This window comes from Athene cunicularia (assembly GCF_003259725.1).
Source record: "Athene cunicularia isolate RWA chromosome 3 unlocalized genomic scaffold, athCun1 chr3_part1, whole genome shotgun sequence".
In the NCBI taxonomy this organism is placed as follows: Eukaryota; Metazoa; Chordata; class Aves; order Strigiformes; family Strigidae; genus Athene; species Athene cunicularia.
In genome coordinates this window covers 34,341,793-34,356,091 of record NW_020799097.1, presented here as the reverse complement: position 1 = coordinate 34,356,091, position 14,299 = coordinate 34,341,793, and the positions used below count along the sequence as shown (strand labels likewise).

General features: G+C 37.9%; 1 protein-coding gene across 3 annotated transcripts in view; it reads left to right on the top strand.

Annotated features, from left to right (window-relative positions):
• The window catches only part of COL12A1 (collagen type XII alpha 1 chain), a 97,455-nt gene that overhangs the window by 39,129 nt on the left and 44,027 nt on the right, over positions 1 to 14,299 (top strand). For all 3 annotated transcript variants that reach the window (XM_026844879.1, XM_026844880.1, XM_026844881.1), the window contains exons 23-35: positions 76 to 205; positions 1,010 to 1,149; positions 1,880 to 2,009; positions 3,438 to 3,577; positions 3,866 to 3,998; positions 4,089 to 4,115; positions 4,421 to 4,563; positions 7,027 to 7,156; positions 9,427 to 9,566; positions 10,639 to 10,768; positions 11,381 to 11,523; positions 12,531 to 12,660; positions 13,543 to 13,685. In XM_026844879.1, the coding sequence (XP_026700680.1) occupies positions 76 to 205; positions 1,010 to 1,149; positions 1,880 to 2,009; positions 3,438 to 3,577; positions 3,866 to 3,998; positions 4,089 to 4,115; positions 4,421 to 4,563; positions 7,027 to 7,156; positions 9,427 to 9,566; positions 10,639 to 10,768; positions 11,381 to 11,523; positions 12,531 to 12,660; positions 13,543 to 13,685 (1,659 nt within the window). The remainder of the gene's footprint in view (positions 1 to 75; positions 206 to 1,009; positions 1,150 to 1,879; positions 2,010 to 3,437; positions 3,578 to 3,865; positions 3,999 to 4,088; positions 4,116 to 4,420; positions 4,564 to 7,026; positions 7,157 to 9,426; positions 9,567 to 10,638; positions 10,769 to 11,380; positions 11,524 to 12,530; positions 12,661 to 13,542; positions 13,686 to 14,299) is intronic.

Genomic DNA, 14,299 nt, shown 5'->3' with positions numbered 1-14,299 from the left:
AGTTAAATCATTTGTTGCTTTTCTGCCATTGCTTTCTTCAGTCTTTAAACATGGTATGTTATTTTTTATGTGCAGATGCGTGTTGGACCATCAGTGAATGAGGTTCAGCTGGTAGATCTCATCCCCAATACTGAGTACACTTTAACAGCTTACGTATTGTTTGGCGATATCACTAGTGACCCACTCACCACTCAGGAAGTGACATGTATGGACATATTGATTTTTGCTTTGTTGTTACTGCTTCAGCAACACTCTCTTTTTATTTAATACAACAGTTTTTATATGTTTGGTTTTGTTTGGAAGACCATTTTTTTCCATGTTTTATGCATTTTCTAACACTCATACATTTCCAGAAGATCTTAAAGGCAATTTCAATGAAAAGGGACCAACTATTAAAAGAGGAACAAAAGGTTTTTTTCCTTGAATTAATAGAGTTGGCTTGGCAATCTCGAGGTTACAGTGTTTTTGAAAGGTCTCAATTTTGCTTGCATTAGCTTAGAAACCTTGTTTCTGATTTCAGACATTCTCTTAAGTATAACAAATGCCAAGGAAACATGCCATACCCAAAAAAAAAAAAAAAATCTAAACATGTCTTCTTTCTTAAACATCTTGTTAAACATCTTTGCTTATGCATTTGCTACTGACAAAGGCATGGGCTAGATGCATGCAGTATGGTTATTTTTATGTTCTTAAGAAGTGATAAACCCTTAACTGTACATGAAAAGAGACTGTTGTCACCAGAAGTTATGATCTTATGCACTAATACTTCTAAAAGCATTGTGCTCATGATTTACAAAGGTGAAGCTACTGTAGTTTATAGCTATATTGCTCATTGCTGGGACAGTAAGCTCTTAAGCTGTCTTATATAATGGCCAGAGTAATGAACTTCCCAGAAAGTTACTACCTTCATTTCAACTGAATGCATGGAAAGAATTTATTTTCTTCTGTGAGCGACCTATACCTCTGCCATGAATAGCATTTTCACTTACTACTGTCATTGTTTTTACAGTGCCCTTGCCTGGACCCAGAGGCTTAACAATTCAGGATGTTACTCACAGCAGCATGAATGTCCTTTGGGATCCTGCCCCAGGGAAAGTTCGAAAATACATCCTAAGATACAAAATAGCTGATGAAGCTGATGTAAAGGAGGTAAATGACAGGAACATTTTGAAAGTACTAGAAGACAGTTTTATTTTGAGGAACTAGGTTACTAGAATAATAGTAAAAGTATCATTATAATCCACCATTGAGAATAAAGAATATCAGTTCACGGTGATTGCAGTCAGGAAAGGGAAACCAAATAAGCATGAGAGAGATTTCTTTGTGTACTCCTCTCTTCCTGCTCCTCCAGAGAGGAGAAATCCTTAAACTGAGTGGAGAATTTTCCTGTGCTTTGATAAATATCCACTTCTACTTTCTGCCTAAATGTTATCTTGCCAATCTCTAGGAACACTTTGCAATGAGGAAGAAAGGATTGTGTCTGTTAGCCCCTTTTCCCCCTGTCAGAACATGTGTGAGCATTGTTAGAGATGTCTGAGTTATGTGCAAGCTTTCCATAATTGCACTGCTCTGCATGAATCAGCTCTTGGAGGAGTAAATGTGTTTTTGTAAGGGAATGATAATTTACTGGAGATGCAGTCTGCATGCTTGTTTCCAGAAGAATGAAGCAGTGAAAGATCCACAAGTAGTACTAGTATCTGAGACAATATGCTTTGCAAGGGAGTTAGTACTCAATATTAAGGTGTAAATTTAGGGGTAAATGGCAAAATTTAGTGTGGAATACTTTTCTGTTTTTTAGTACAGGAATTTCTGCCATTTAATCAAATGCAGTCAGAAATAGAGCAATTTACAGTTTTTAAGTCACTATTTTTATTCTTAGGTGGAAATTGATAGACTCAAAACCAGCACTACTCTCTCTGACCTTTCCTCCCAAACACTGTATAATGTAAAAGTTGTTGCTGTATACGATGAAGGGGAATCCCTACCAATAAATGCAGAAGCTGTCACTCGTAAGTTTTCCTAATAACGCTTTTCGTGGTTATTTTTTCCTTATATTCTATTTAAGTTGTGTGTGTTGCAATATATTACTGAGGTTGGGTGGAACTGTAATTTAATTTATCAGAGAAATATTTTACTTGCATTTTTAGCATTATTGGCAATATAATAATCCCTGGGAATCTTAGATGAGTTCGGTGTTTTACTGCAATAAACACTGAGCCTGAAGTTTGCAGACAGGCAACAGACCAGCAACTGAAGCAGTTATTTGTGTTTAGAGGCTGAAGGAGGAGCGTAGGGGTAGAATTAGTAAGAACTTATGAGGGCAGAGTAAAGGTTTAGCAAGTCTATGCAGGAATCTAGGAAAGTGAGTAGGAAGCTGGGGCATATGCTAGAGGATTAGAGAGGCATGATCTTGCTTCTGATCCAAGAGAGTTTTTGTACCATGGAATGCTAAACCAGTCTGTACTTTTAGAGAATCATAAAGACAGCATTTGAGTAATTTCAACAAATAGAGTCAAGGAAATGATGTTGCACAAACAGTAAGAGCCAATCTCCATACAAGAGAGGTGACAGACTGAAGGAAGGCGACTGGGATCAGGGAAGCCCTCACCCTGATATAGGCTTATGATTTAAAAAGACAGCCAACCAGAAGAGCTAGAATAGAAATGAGCAATGTTACCTTATCGCTGCCCTTCACCCTCTGTGGAAAAAAAAGAGAAAACACATGCACATGCTCGTTCTCATGTTTTCTTCTGAATTTTTAATTTTCTAGGCTTATATATTTTAAAATGTTTGTGAGATTTTTTTGCTTGCTTTTGTGCTAGCCTTTCTTCTATAGCTGTGGTTTTGTGTGAATGTGTGTGTAACAAAAAAGGGAAAAGCTCTGCCAAATAAATTATTTTTAGTTTAATTCTCTGGTTTTACCTATTTACTCATTTCTCCCCGGTGGCTGTAATATTTGCCTCCTTAACCTACGGTTAACCTCTGTGAATTCTTTCTAAATAAGTGGTGTAATTCAGTCATGATTTATTTGCCTTATGTAAAGAATTTTAAGATCTGGGAGAAACTCATGCAGGAGCTTGACCTTTGTGTGTGGGAGCTGATAATCAGGCCTAACTCCAAAATGTAAGAGCTAGGACTTAAGTTGTAATGAGTAAGCATGTCAGTTGTGACATCTACTGAGGTCAGTAGAGCTGTATCTGTTTTATCAAGTGATGACCTGGTGATGTGACCTAGTGATGTGACCTTGTGAAGGACAATTTGCTTAGTGTAGGTGGACTGGGTTATACTACATCATTTTACTGTAGTTGTTAGAAGCGTGGTAACTGAGAGATGAATCTTCTACATAATCTAAATTCTTTGTCTGAGTAATTCCTTGATTTAACTGTATTTAATTTGTAGTTACATTCTGTGGAATACTTTTCCTTTTCTCATAATAGAGCCTGTGCCAGCACCAGTCAATCTCAGAATCACAGATGTAACCACAAATAGTTTTAGAGGAACCTGGGATCACGGAGCTCCAGATGTCTCTCTATATAGAATAACCTGGGGACCCTACGGAAGATCTGAAAAACAGGAGGTAAGAATAGATACTCACCATAAGATTTTGTGGGCAGTTTCTCAGAGGGCATGTTTCTAAAATCAGAAATGTCATTAATAAATGACCTATAACTTGCAAGACCTCTTGTTGTGGTCAATGGAAATTCAGTGAGAAGGTGCAGAACACATAGTTACAGCCCCTTGTAGTGATGTTACTGTGTAAAAAGTTACTCAGTTATACCCCACTACCTCACTCTCTGTTTTGTTTTTATTTATTTGCTGCTTGCCTTTTTTTCTTTTTTTTTTTTTTTTCCAATTTTTCCACAAGACTATCTTAAATGGGGATGAGAATAGCGTGGTCTTTGAAAATTTGAATCCAGATACATTATATGATATCTCAGTTACTGCCATCTATCCTGATGAATCAGAAAGCGATGACCTCATTGGCAGTGAACGAACATGTAAGTAAATAATCTGTGTGTTGTTATTCATAGTAAATCAGAAGACATACACATACAAGAATTCTGAAAACTTTTTCTACTTTTTTCTAGTACCCTTGGTACCTATCACCACACAAGGTAAGAATCTGAACTTCCAGGTATGGTATTATTAAGGAAAACTCAGAGCTATCTTATTCTAAACTCTGAGGAATGTTGACATTAAAAAGCTGAGATCATTTAATAAATATTATTCTGTATTTGGTAGAATACTAAACACTAGATTACAACATGTTTATTATTTTACAAACATTACAATTTATGTTGTCTTGTACTTAATATATTCTGCTCTTAGTCAGGCATTTCTACAGCCCTATGAATGAAGTGTTTGTCCCTGCTTTTTGATTGAATTACATACTTATTCTTTCCTTTATTACATTTCTCAGCCCCCAAGAGTGGCCCACGAAACCTTCAGGTGTACAATGCAACTTCACACAGTTTGACTGTGAAATGGGATCCTGCCAGTGGTCGAGTGCAGAGATACAGGATCATTTACCAGCCTATCAGTGGGGATGGACCTGAACAGTCGGTAACTAGTTTTGAAGTGTTATAGTTATTCAACCCTAAGTGATATCTCTGCAACATAATCTATTAGAATTTTCAACTCATAGCAGCATATATCTTAATCACCTTTTAGGCAAAGATTTATATTTATAGTGAATAAGTATATATTCACACCTTTTTCTTTCTTCCCTTTCAAGTCCAAGGTAGAATGCCCTTTATGGAGCAAAAATAACTTTGCATACAGCCTGTTTTCTTGAAAATCACATAATCTATAGATTTAACTAGAATAAAGTTAAAATGTGTTGAGGAACAGTTCAATCATCATGAGACTACAAGTCACAGATATGTAGTTATCACAGCAATCAGTAATATGAACTACTGTGACTACTTCCATAGTCCAGAGTTTTCCATTGTTTTAATGATGTGGTTCATGTGCTATCAGGGGGACGTTGCCATGGAACATACCGTGGACTGTCTCTTACCACAGTAAGGACAGAATACCCGCCCACAAGCAGCAGCTGCAAAAACAAATCCATGCAAAACATATGCTAGAGAAGCTTTTAAGGTATTTTAGTGTCTTTTAATATGACTGAGCAGCTGTAATGATAAGTAGGGCCAGTACCATACGATCAGGCAGCTTTCCCTGCGTACGCAAGAGTTATGTTGACTACTGTGTTGACTACGCCACACAGCCTGGGAATGGTAATTCAGTCAGCCTGTTTATTAGAAACGTGTGCTACTTAAAACTGCCCTATTCTGCAGTGGGAGCCTCTTGTGGTTACTGACAAGTGACTCAGAGGAACAGTCTCAGATGAGAACCACACACATTTAGCTTGTTCCTGTAATCAGAGATCACACATATTCAGAAGCCTATCTAGGAATGTTTACTTTAGAATCAGTTTGATACTTGTGCACCCATTTTTACTCTCTTCTGAACAACATGCATTTGAGTTAATTGAATTGTTGAATGGAGAAGCTGAATGCAAGTTTAGTGAGAAATCACTAGAAGAATAAGCAACAGCAGTAAGGTTAATTAGTATCTATGACCAATTTCTGATACTGGAGTATAAAAAAAAAAGAATTCTGAGCATTCTGTTGAGATTTATGCAAAGAACAGACTGAATAGACTTATTTATTCACTACTAGATAGAGTCCGGCAGTGGCAGTTGGAGAAGACACCTTTTTTTGAGGAGAGCACACAGAACACTCCTTCTCTGTTCATGGCATTTTCATGTCTGTCTGCAAATAATTCTCAGTCATATGATAGTAATTCCTTGTCTGCTTTTTTTGTTACTGTGAAATTTGATTAAACTGCAGTTTCTGGGTAGACAGCAGCACTGAAATATTTAAAGTAGAATTTTTAGAAGTTTTTTATTGCTCTGTCATATAATGGCCTCAGCACTAAGGAAGAGCACAGGTGATTTGAAGACAACTCTTCAAAAACTGCACACCAAACTCCAGAGACCATCATGACCATTTAGGATCAGGTTTTGAAAGGCAAATAGATACTAAATTATGGAGGCAGCCATGATGGGATGCTAAAAGCATTTATGCTTTGAACTGAGCTTTATACACTTGAGTATAAATAAAAAATTGCCTCCTAAATTAAAATAATCTACCTCAATGAAATGTGTAGATGTATAAATGCTTGCTCATTATCAGTTCTTCATCATCAGAAGCTTTTAAGTGTCATGACAAATATATTAGCTCAGTAGGCTTTGAAAATGTGCAGACAGTCTTAAAAGTACAAAGGGTGCTCTTGAGCAAGTGTAATTTCACACAAAAATGAAAAAGCTCATGATTCAGAAATGAATCTTCTTGCAAGTATCTAAGTATTCTCTCAGTGCATTGTAAACCTTTTCCTTGGTGGAAACTATCATCATGGGATTATATGTAAAAGAAAAGTTGAAATGAAATATGTATAATAATTTTAGACTCCAAACAAAGATGTTTTAGAAGCTGAAGTATCATGCTGTAAAATTTTTGAAATCAAGGAGAGACAATGATGATATGACATGACGTATGATATGACAGTGTACATGAGAGATCTCTAGTGTTGTAATTTATTCCATGATTGCATTCTACCTGAGAGTGGAGCATAAAGAACCCAATTTGAGGTCTGTCAAAATGAATAAAAGATGCTAATTGATTTAAATATGATATAGGCAGAGGCAATGTAGAGAAGCTTTGTGCTGGCACAGAACTGGCGGTTGATATATAGTTGTGGTTATATGCAAGTTTGGAGATCTTAAAGAATACTGGCTTTGTGTCACTGGACTCTGTTTAAACTTGTTAAGATGAATATGTGCTAAATATTATTATTGCTCACTGTCTACTGTCAGTGTCAGTCACAAGAGCATTGCAGCATATATCATAGCGTTTTCCACTCTGCATTCTGCATCAAATGCTTACATTCTAAACTGTAACAGTAAGCATAAAAGGGGCAGCATAAAATGGATTTTAATATTTTTATTTTGTATTACTGCAGGCTATGGTTGGAGGGAGACAGAACAGTGTGGTAATACAGAAGCTGCAGCCTGACACACCATATGCTATTACTGTGTCATCAATGTATGCAGATGGTGAAGGGGGACGAATGACAGGACGAGGCAGAACCAGTAAGTAACTTCTTGAGATCCTCATATTAGGTGAGAAACAATATTATTGTATTACTTTTCAAATCAGCTGAGAAAAATTTATTGTTGTGAAAATCATCCCATGTGTATTTGGCATTTATCCTTTGATGGGTTTCAAGTATCTAAAATAAGAAGGCCTGTCAGTCTACTGGCTGTAGAGAAAGCCTGGACCCCTACCTTAGACTGGATGCCAAGCTTTTAAGTCTGAGAGAAACACTAATGCTACTATGGAACTTCTTCCTCATTTTAATCTGTTTAATTGTCTTATGACGCAATTTAGTAAACACCTTAAAGCATCTGAAGGCATGTGACTCATATGTGTGCTGTTAAGTGTAAGTTTATTATTTTTCTGTCAGCACCTTCAATTCAGAGGCTGACCTTTGCAGTGTGCACTTTAAGACTCTACCATTTTATGTTGATAGCATTGTTTTAATCCTGCTATAGAAAGTGCTGAGTGATTTGCTACCAGAGGCACTTCAGGCATAAAAACCAAATCGCTATTTTAAATTAATTATTTGACTATAAATGTATTAATTTATTTGTATTTAGTTGACTTTTGAGCCTGCAGTGGAAAGTCAGACATAGCAATGTGTTTGGTGAGGAATGAAGTAAACAATCCTAATGAACTCACCGTATAGTTCTAAAATAGTGTCCAGAAAGAAATTTTTCTTACTATATGATGCCCATATATAAGAAGAGTGAGAAAGATGATCAGGGAAATTACAGGCTTGTCAGCTTGATGTCAGTGCCCAAAAAGATGATGGAGCAGCTCATCCTGGGTACCATCACACAACATATGTGGGACAACCAGATGCTCAGGCCCAGTCAGCATGGGTTTATGAAAGGCAGGTCCTGCTTGACAAAACTGATCTCCTTCTATGACAAGGCGACCTGCTTATTGGATGAGGGAAAGGCTGTGGATGTTATTTACCTTGACTTTAGCAAGGCCTTTGACACAACAGCATTCTCCTGGCAAAACTGGCTGCTGGAGGTTTGGATGATCACGCGCTTTGCTGGGTAAAAAACTGTCTGGATAGCTGGGCCCAAAGAGTTGTGGTGAACGGAGTTCAATCCAGTTGGCGGCCGGTCACGAGTGGTGTCCCCCAGGGATCAGTGTTGGGGCCACTCCTGTTTAACATCTTTATTGATGATCTAGATGAGGGGATCGAGTGCACCCTCAGTCAGTTTGCAGATGACACCCAGTTGGGTGGGAGTGTTGATCTGCTCGAGGGCAGGGAGGCTCTGCAGAGAGACCTGGACAGGCTGGAGCCATGGGCTGAGCCCAACTGGAGGAGTTTCAATAAGGCCAAATGCCGGGGGCTGCCCTTGGGCCACAACAACCCCCAGCAGCGCTACAGGCTTGGGGAGGAGTGGCTGGAGAGCTGCCAGTCAGAGAGGGACCTGGGGGTGTTGATTGACAACCGGCTGAATAGGAGCCAGCAGTGTGCCCAGGTGGCCAAGAAGGCCAATGGCATCCTGGCTTGTGCCAGCAATAGCGTGGCCAGCAGGGACACGGAAGGGATCTTACCCCTGTACTTGGCACTGCTGAGGCCGCCCCTCGATTCCTGTGTTCAGTTTTGGGCCCCTCACTTCAAAAAGGACATTGAATGACTCGAGCGTGTCCAGAGAAGGGCAACGGAGCTGGTGCAGGGTCTGGAGCACAGGTTGTACGAGGAGCAGCTGAGGGAACTGGGGGTGTTTAGTCTGGAGAAGAGGAGGCTGAGGGGAGACCTCATGGCCCTCTACAGCTCCCTGAAAGGAGGTTGCAGAGAGCTGGGGATGAGTCTCTTTAACCAAGTCATACGTGATAGGACAAGAGGGAATGGCCTCAAGTTGCGACAGGGGAAGGTTTAGACTAGATGTCAGGAAGTATTTCTCTCCAGAAGGGGTTGTTGGAATGGGCTGCCCAGGGCAGTGGAGGAGTCCCCATCCCTGGAGGTGTATAGGAGTTGGGTTGACATAGCGCTGAGGGATATGGTGTAGTTGGGAACGGTCAGTGCTAGGTTAACAGTTGGACTGGATGATCTTCAAGGTCTCTTCCAACCTTGATGTTTCCGGTGTATATTTAGCATTCCTTAAGCTGTTGGATGGTGCTGATATATTCTGGTTAATGAAGACAAGCAACATTTAACATGGATTATTAAACCTGTTGTTTTTTAAATTTCCTAATGATACTTTACATAGGCATGATATGATAGCACAGGTGAGAGAATGTGATTCTGGATTTCTGACAGTCCATTGATCTGTTTCAGAACCTCTCACTACTGTGAAGAACTTGCTTGTTTATGACCCAACCACTAGTACTCTGAATATTCGATGGGATCATGCAGAAGGAAGTCCTCGCCAGTATAAAGTGTTTTATGGACCTACAGCTGGAGGTGCAGAAGAAATGGTAAATCCTTTGCGTGGATCTCAACTGTATCAGATAAATTGCAGCTCATGGTGCTAGTGAGAGAAGTACTACTGAGTGGAGTGAGATGTTTGACTAGTCACTGGCTTTTTTTCTGTTCATAGCTACTCTGGAGGAAATGCAGAGCCCCTTCATGAAAGTTACTCCCATATGTATTACAGATGTTTTATTTTATGTAGTAGACCTTCAGTGATTAGTTCTTAGCACAGGGATTTAATACCACACACAATTTTTTGCTTGTTTATTCTTAGGGCAGCGTGTGTGAATGTAAAGCTGACTTCAAGGTGTACAAAAGGCTATAAAGTCAGCAGACCTCATTTCTGCCCATTTTTACTGCTAAGAAGACATGTGACTATAGGCAGTCAGCTGGGATGATATTTGTGAAAACAGAAAAATTTACATAGGTGTTTTATTCTAATCTCCTAAAATTATTTAATTGCTGAAGAGCTAAAACAGTCTTGCAGATGGGAATCCTTGCTGCAGATTGGAAAAATATTCTTTCCTACGTGTGTTTCTTTTTCCACGTCTGTGCAATTTGATATGCCTATGAAATGAGGAGTACATGAATTGCCACTATTCCAATAGAATCTAGAGAGCTACTGATGATAAATATTATTAAATGCTGTGGAGTTTTACTTTCTAACATGAGCTGCTCATTACTTCTTGTCATTAGCATGTTGTAGGGTTATGTAATTTTTTTTTTTTTTTTTTTGATTTAGAAAGTGACCTTTTAATGCCTCTGAGCTGCTAAATACTATTCATTAAAGAGATCACTGCAGATTCTGTTACTGTTATTAGTGGAACAGCATCTGGACCCAAAAATGAATATAGATGTAAGGGGTAGTATAGGAGAAGTTAACAACCCTTTTTGTTAAGTCAAAGACAGAACCTTCTTGAAAGACAATTCCAGAAGATACCATGAACCCTGTTACTTGGAGCTTCACCTTTTGTAAAGTATTTTGTAAAGTTTTAAAGGAGTGAGACAAAAACAAGCTTAAACTTTTTGCATATTTACGTAAATGTCATGACCTTACTTTTCTTTTAAAATTTGTAGACCACAGTACCAGGAAACACAAACTATGTCATCCTGAGGACTCTTGAACCCAACACACCTTACACTGTAACTGTGGTTCCAGTTTTCCCAGAGGGGGATGGTGGACGTGTATCTGACACTGGAAGAACTTGTAAGTAAAGTAGTCCTTTTCAAGAAAATGTGTGAGTACACACCATTAGAAACTGATTTTACATCAAATGTGGAATTTTATTTTCCCCAAAGCTAAAACATAAGTGTAAGAAACTCTGTTTACCTGCACTGTAACTTAGTCCATTTTCTTTGCTTATTTGTGTGGAGGTTTTCAGTCCACTTATCTCAGGCAAGCTCAGCTCTTATGTTGTACAGCAAACCTACTGTTTGCTTCCACACAATATTGGTGTTAAGCCATGCTAATGTCCATAGCATGTACTTAAAATTTTCCCGGGAGTTTGAGCTCCTAATGTCAGCATGAGCTAAAATGTGTAGTTTGTGGCTGTTTTCCTTACCTGTCGCATCAACAATAGGGTAACAAAGTGTTATGATGATACCTTCAGTTTGAAGTATAAACATATGTACTGTTGTTGTTTGTAAAGACTGATCACCGAGATTCTTAAATTTGTAGATTTTGGGGTAACAAAAGTAATGGGATTATCTTGGGCTGATGCGCTTTTCAGCTTCCTTTGAGCACAGTTGTAAATTCAACTAGAACTAGAACTTACGTAAGCAACTTTATAAAACTAAATTTAAATTATCCTTGATCTAGTGGAGAGAGGAACACCAAGAAACATTCAAGTTTACAATCCCACGCCAAACAGCATGAATGTCCGATGGGAACCTGCTCCAGGTCCAGTACAGCAATATAGAATTAATTACTCTCCATTGTCTGGCCCAAGGCCATCAGAATCTGTAAGTAATTTAGTTTTTATACTATTACTTAGAAGTGTGTGGAGGATATTGCTTCCTTCAATGAGTGTAGAACACTAATAATAAACTCAGGCCAACTGTCTGCCCAGGAGTGTCCCTGCTGAAAACATCGTGTCTACAGGAATTTAGTCCATTGTAAATAAATGCTTAATTTGGTGAAATAAAAGAAATAAGAAATATGTCTTTCCCATTTAAAACTGAATATTGAGGATTATCCTTTTTCATATTGCAGGTAAAGGTGAGCTAAAATAAAATATTTTTGTTTTTTAAGAAGAGAAAAGGAAACTACAAATTTTTATTAGGAAATGTTTAATTATGAAACCGGATGCCCAGTTTATGTGATTTTTTACCACCAAGTCGTCCATTTACCCCAAATCATTAGTGTTTAAGTAGGTCTTGGTGAGCAGTGAAGTCTGGATATGGGTAAGAATTTTCCCTCCAAATGCAAAATAAGTGTTACTGGATTTGAGTAGAAATAGGTGCAGTTTTAGAGTGAAGACTGTGAATGTACTCACACAAAATGTACATGTGCAGATGAATATGGTTTTATGTAAGGAAGTGTAAGAATTGTTAATGAGCCATTTGCATCTGCAAAGTGAAACTGCATATTACTTCACACATAAGTGGGAACTTGTCTTTTGGGTACCTGTTAGAAAATGTCCTTTATATGTCAGTAAACCATGACAGAATTTACCCTTTCAGTTTCTGTTCCTGAATGTTCGTTTTTTTCTGAACTATTTTAATGTAAAATGTAAAAAGTAACAATTCCATTTGCAGAATGAGAGCTCCTTATGTATTTGTCATTGGTTTTGCACCTTCTCTTGATTTTTAATCAATATTATTTTGTTATTTTAAACTTATTTTACTGGAAAATGTGCAGCATGCTCATGTTCCTAAGTTTTCTGTATTTGAGTCAAATTGTTCATTCTAACAAGACATGATATAAACTAAAGCTTTTTTTATATAGGTGCCTTTTGTTTCTGTTTTAGATTGTGGTACCAGGCAACACTCGTGATGTGATGCTGGAGCGCTTGACTCCTGACACTGCTTATTCAATAAATGTTATAGCTCTGTATGCAGATGGAGAAGGAAATCCAAGCCAAGCACAGGGAAGAACATGTAAGAGGCAGTCAGTACTTGCTTTGTGAAATCTATGTCAAAATTGGTGTATGACGAATTTATAAAATTGGTTACAGTCATAAATAGTGTAAGCCATTCAATGCAACTCATATATAAGTGAATCTGAGTTATGACTGAAGCAATTATAGGCCTCCATGGAAGGGAGCTTTTCCTATGTTGACTGGCAGTTGTGGTACATGCATAATCATCAATGTAATTTTCACTTGTGAAATAAGCCCAGTTTGAATATTTAAGAGCTTAAAAACTGTTCTTTAGAATGTGATAGGTAGAATTTGCTGTCAGCAGAAAAAAACGTGCTTCATGTTCTGTGTCTTACATGATAATTGTATACGTCAGCCTCCCCAGGTGTGTTTGTTTTTTGCTGGAGATGCCTAAACACCAAAACCTCCTTGTTATGACTTAGTTTGTGGCATCTTCATTGATGGCTTCTTTAAAAATAATTCTAGAAATTACATGTAAAGAAATGGTCTATGGCAATAAAATGTCACCTCTCTTTTGCTGCTTCTCTGCTTTCTCTATTAAATCCACATATTCATCTAAAACTTGCAGACATGACAGGCTATAGTTACACTTGTCTGCAAGAGTCTGACAAGCAGAATGTATGTAGGTGCTCACTCTGCACATCCCCCTTGATGTTTTCTCCCTTCCATACTGCTCCAGTTCCTCCATTTAAGGCCCTATTTCTATTTCAGACCTCAGGCACTGCTATATTGCCATTGACTAAATCTACCTGTATATGTTTATTCAGGGTTTCAGGGAGGGCCCTTAGCTTTGGCTTCAGGACAGCATTTGAATCAGTGAGAGCAACACCAAACTGGAAGAATCATGTACCATGCAACCTTCTGTATTTCCTTTCTTTAGTGCCTCGCAGTGGTCCGAGGAATGTGAGAGTGTTCGATGAGACCACAAACAGCCTTTCTGTACAATGGGACCATGCTGATGGGCCAGTCCAGCAATACAGAATCATTTATTCACCCACTGTGGGAGACCCTATTGATGAATACGTAAGTTCTGTAATTCCTTAGTAAGCACTGAGATGTTCTCAGTTGAATCTTTAGGCTGCAGAAAAACAAAGATGCCTGTTCTATGTGCAGTACTCTTTGCATGCTGTATGGGTTCTTTGGTCATTGTTGTCAATGCTGAGAAGCCATGGTTTGTATGAAACAGGGTAGGGTTTTTTTTGTTGTTATTGTTGTTGTTGTTTTTTTTTTCTTTTTTTTTTTTTTTCCCCACAAAGTTACAGAAGATATAAGGTTTAATGAACCAACTTGTGTGTAAAAATAATGTTAAATATGAGTCACACATTAATCAGATTCTAAGCAGAACCTGCTTTCTGACTGTCCTGGTTTCATCTGGGATAAAGTTAATTTTCTTTTTAGTAGCTGGTACAGTGCTGTACCAGTGTGAGAATAATGTTGATAACACACTGATGTGCGTCACAGGTTTTTTCTTTGGTTTGATTTATATATTTTGTTGCATTAATTTTAATTTTGATTATTTACTATTTAATTTTCATATTTGATTATTTATTATTAATGCTATTATTATATTTTATATTTTATGTATTAATCTGGTTTTATCTCAACCCACGAGTTTTAATTTTTTTTTTTTTTTTTTT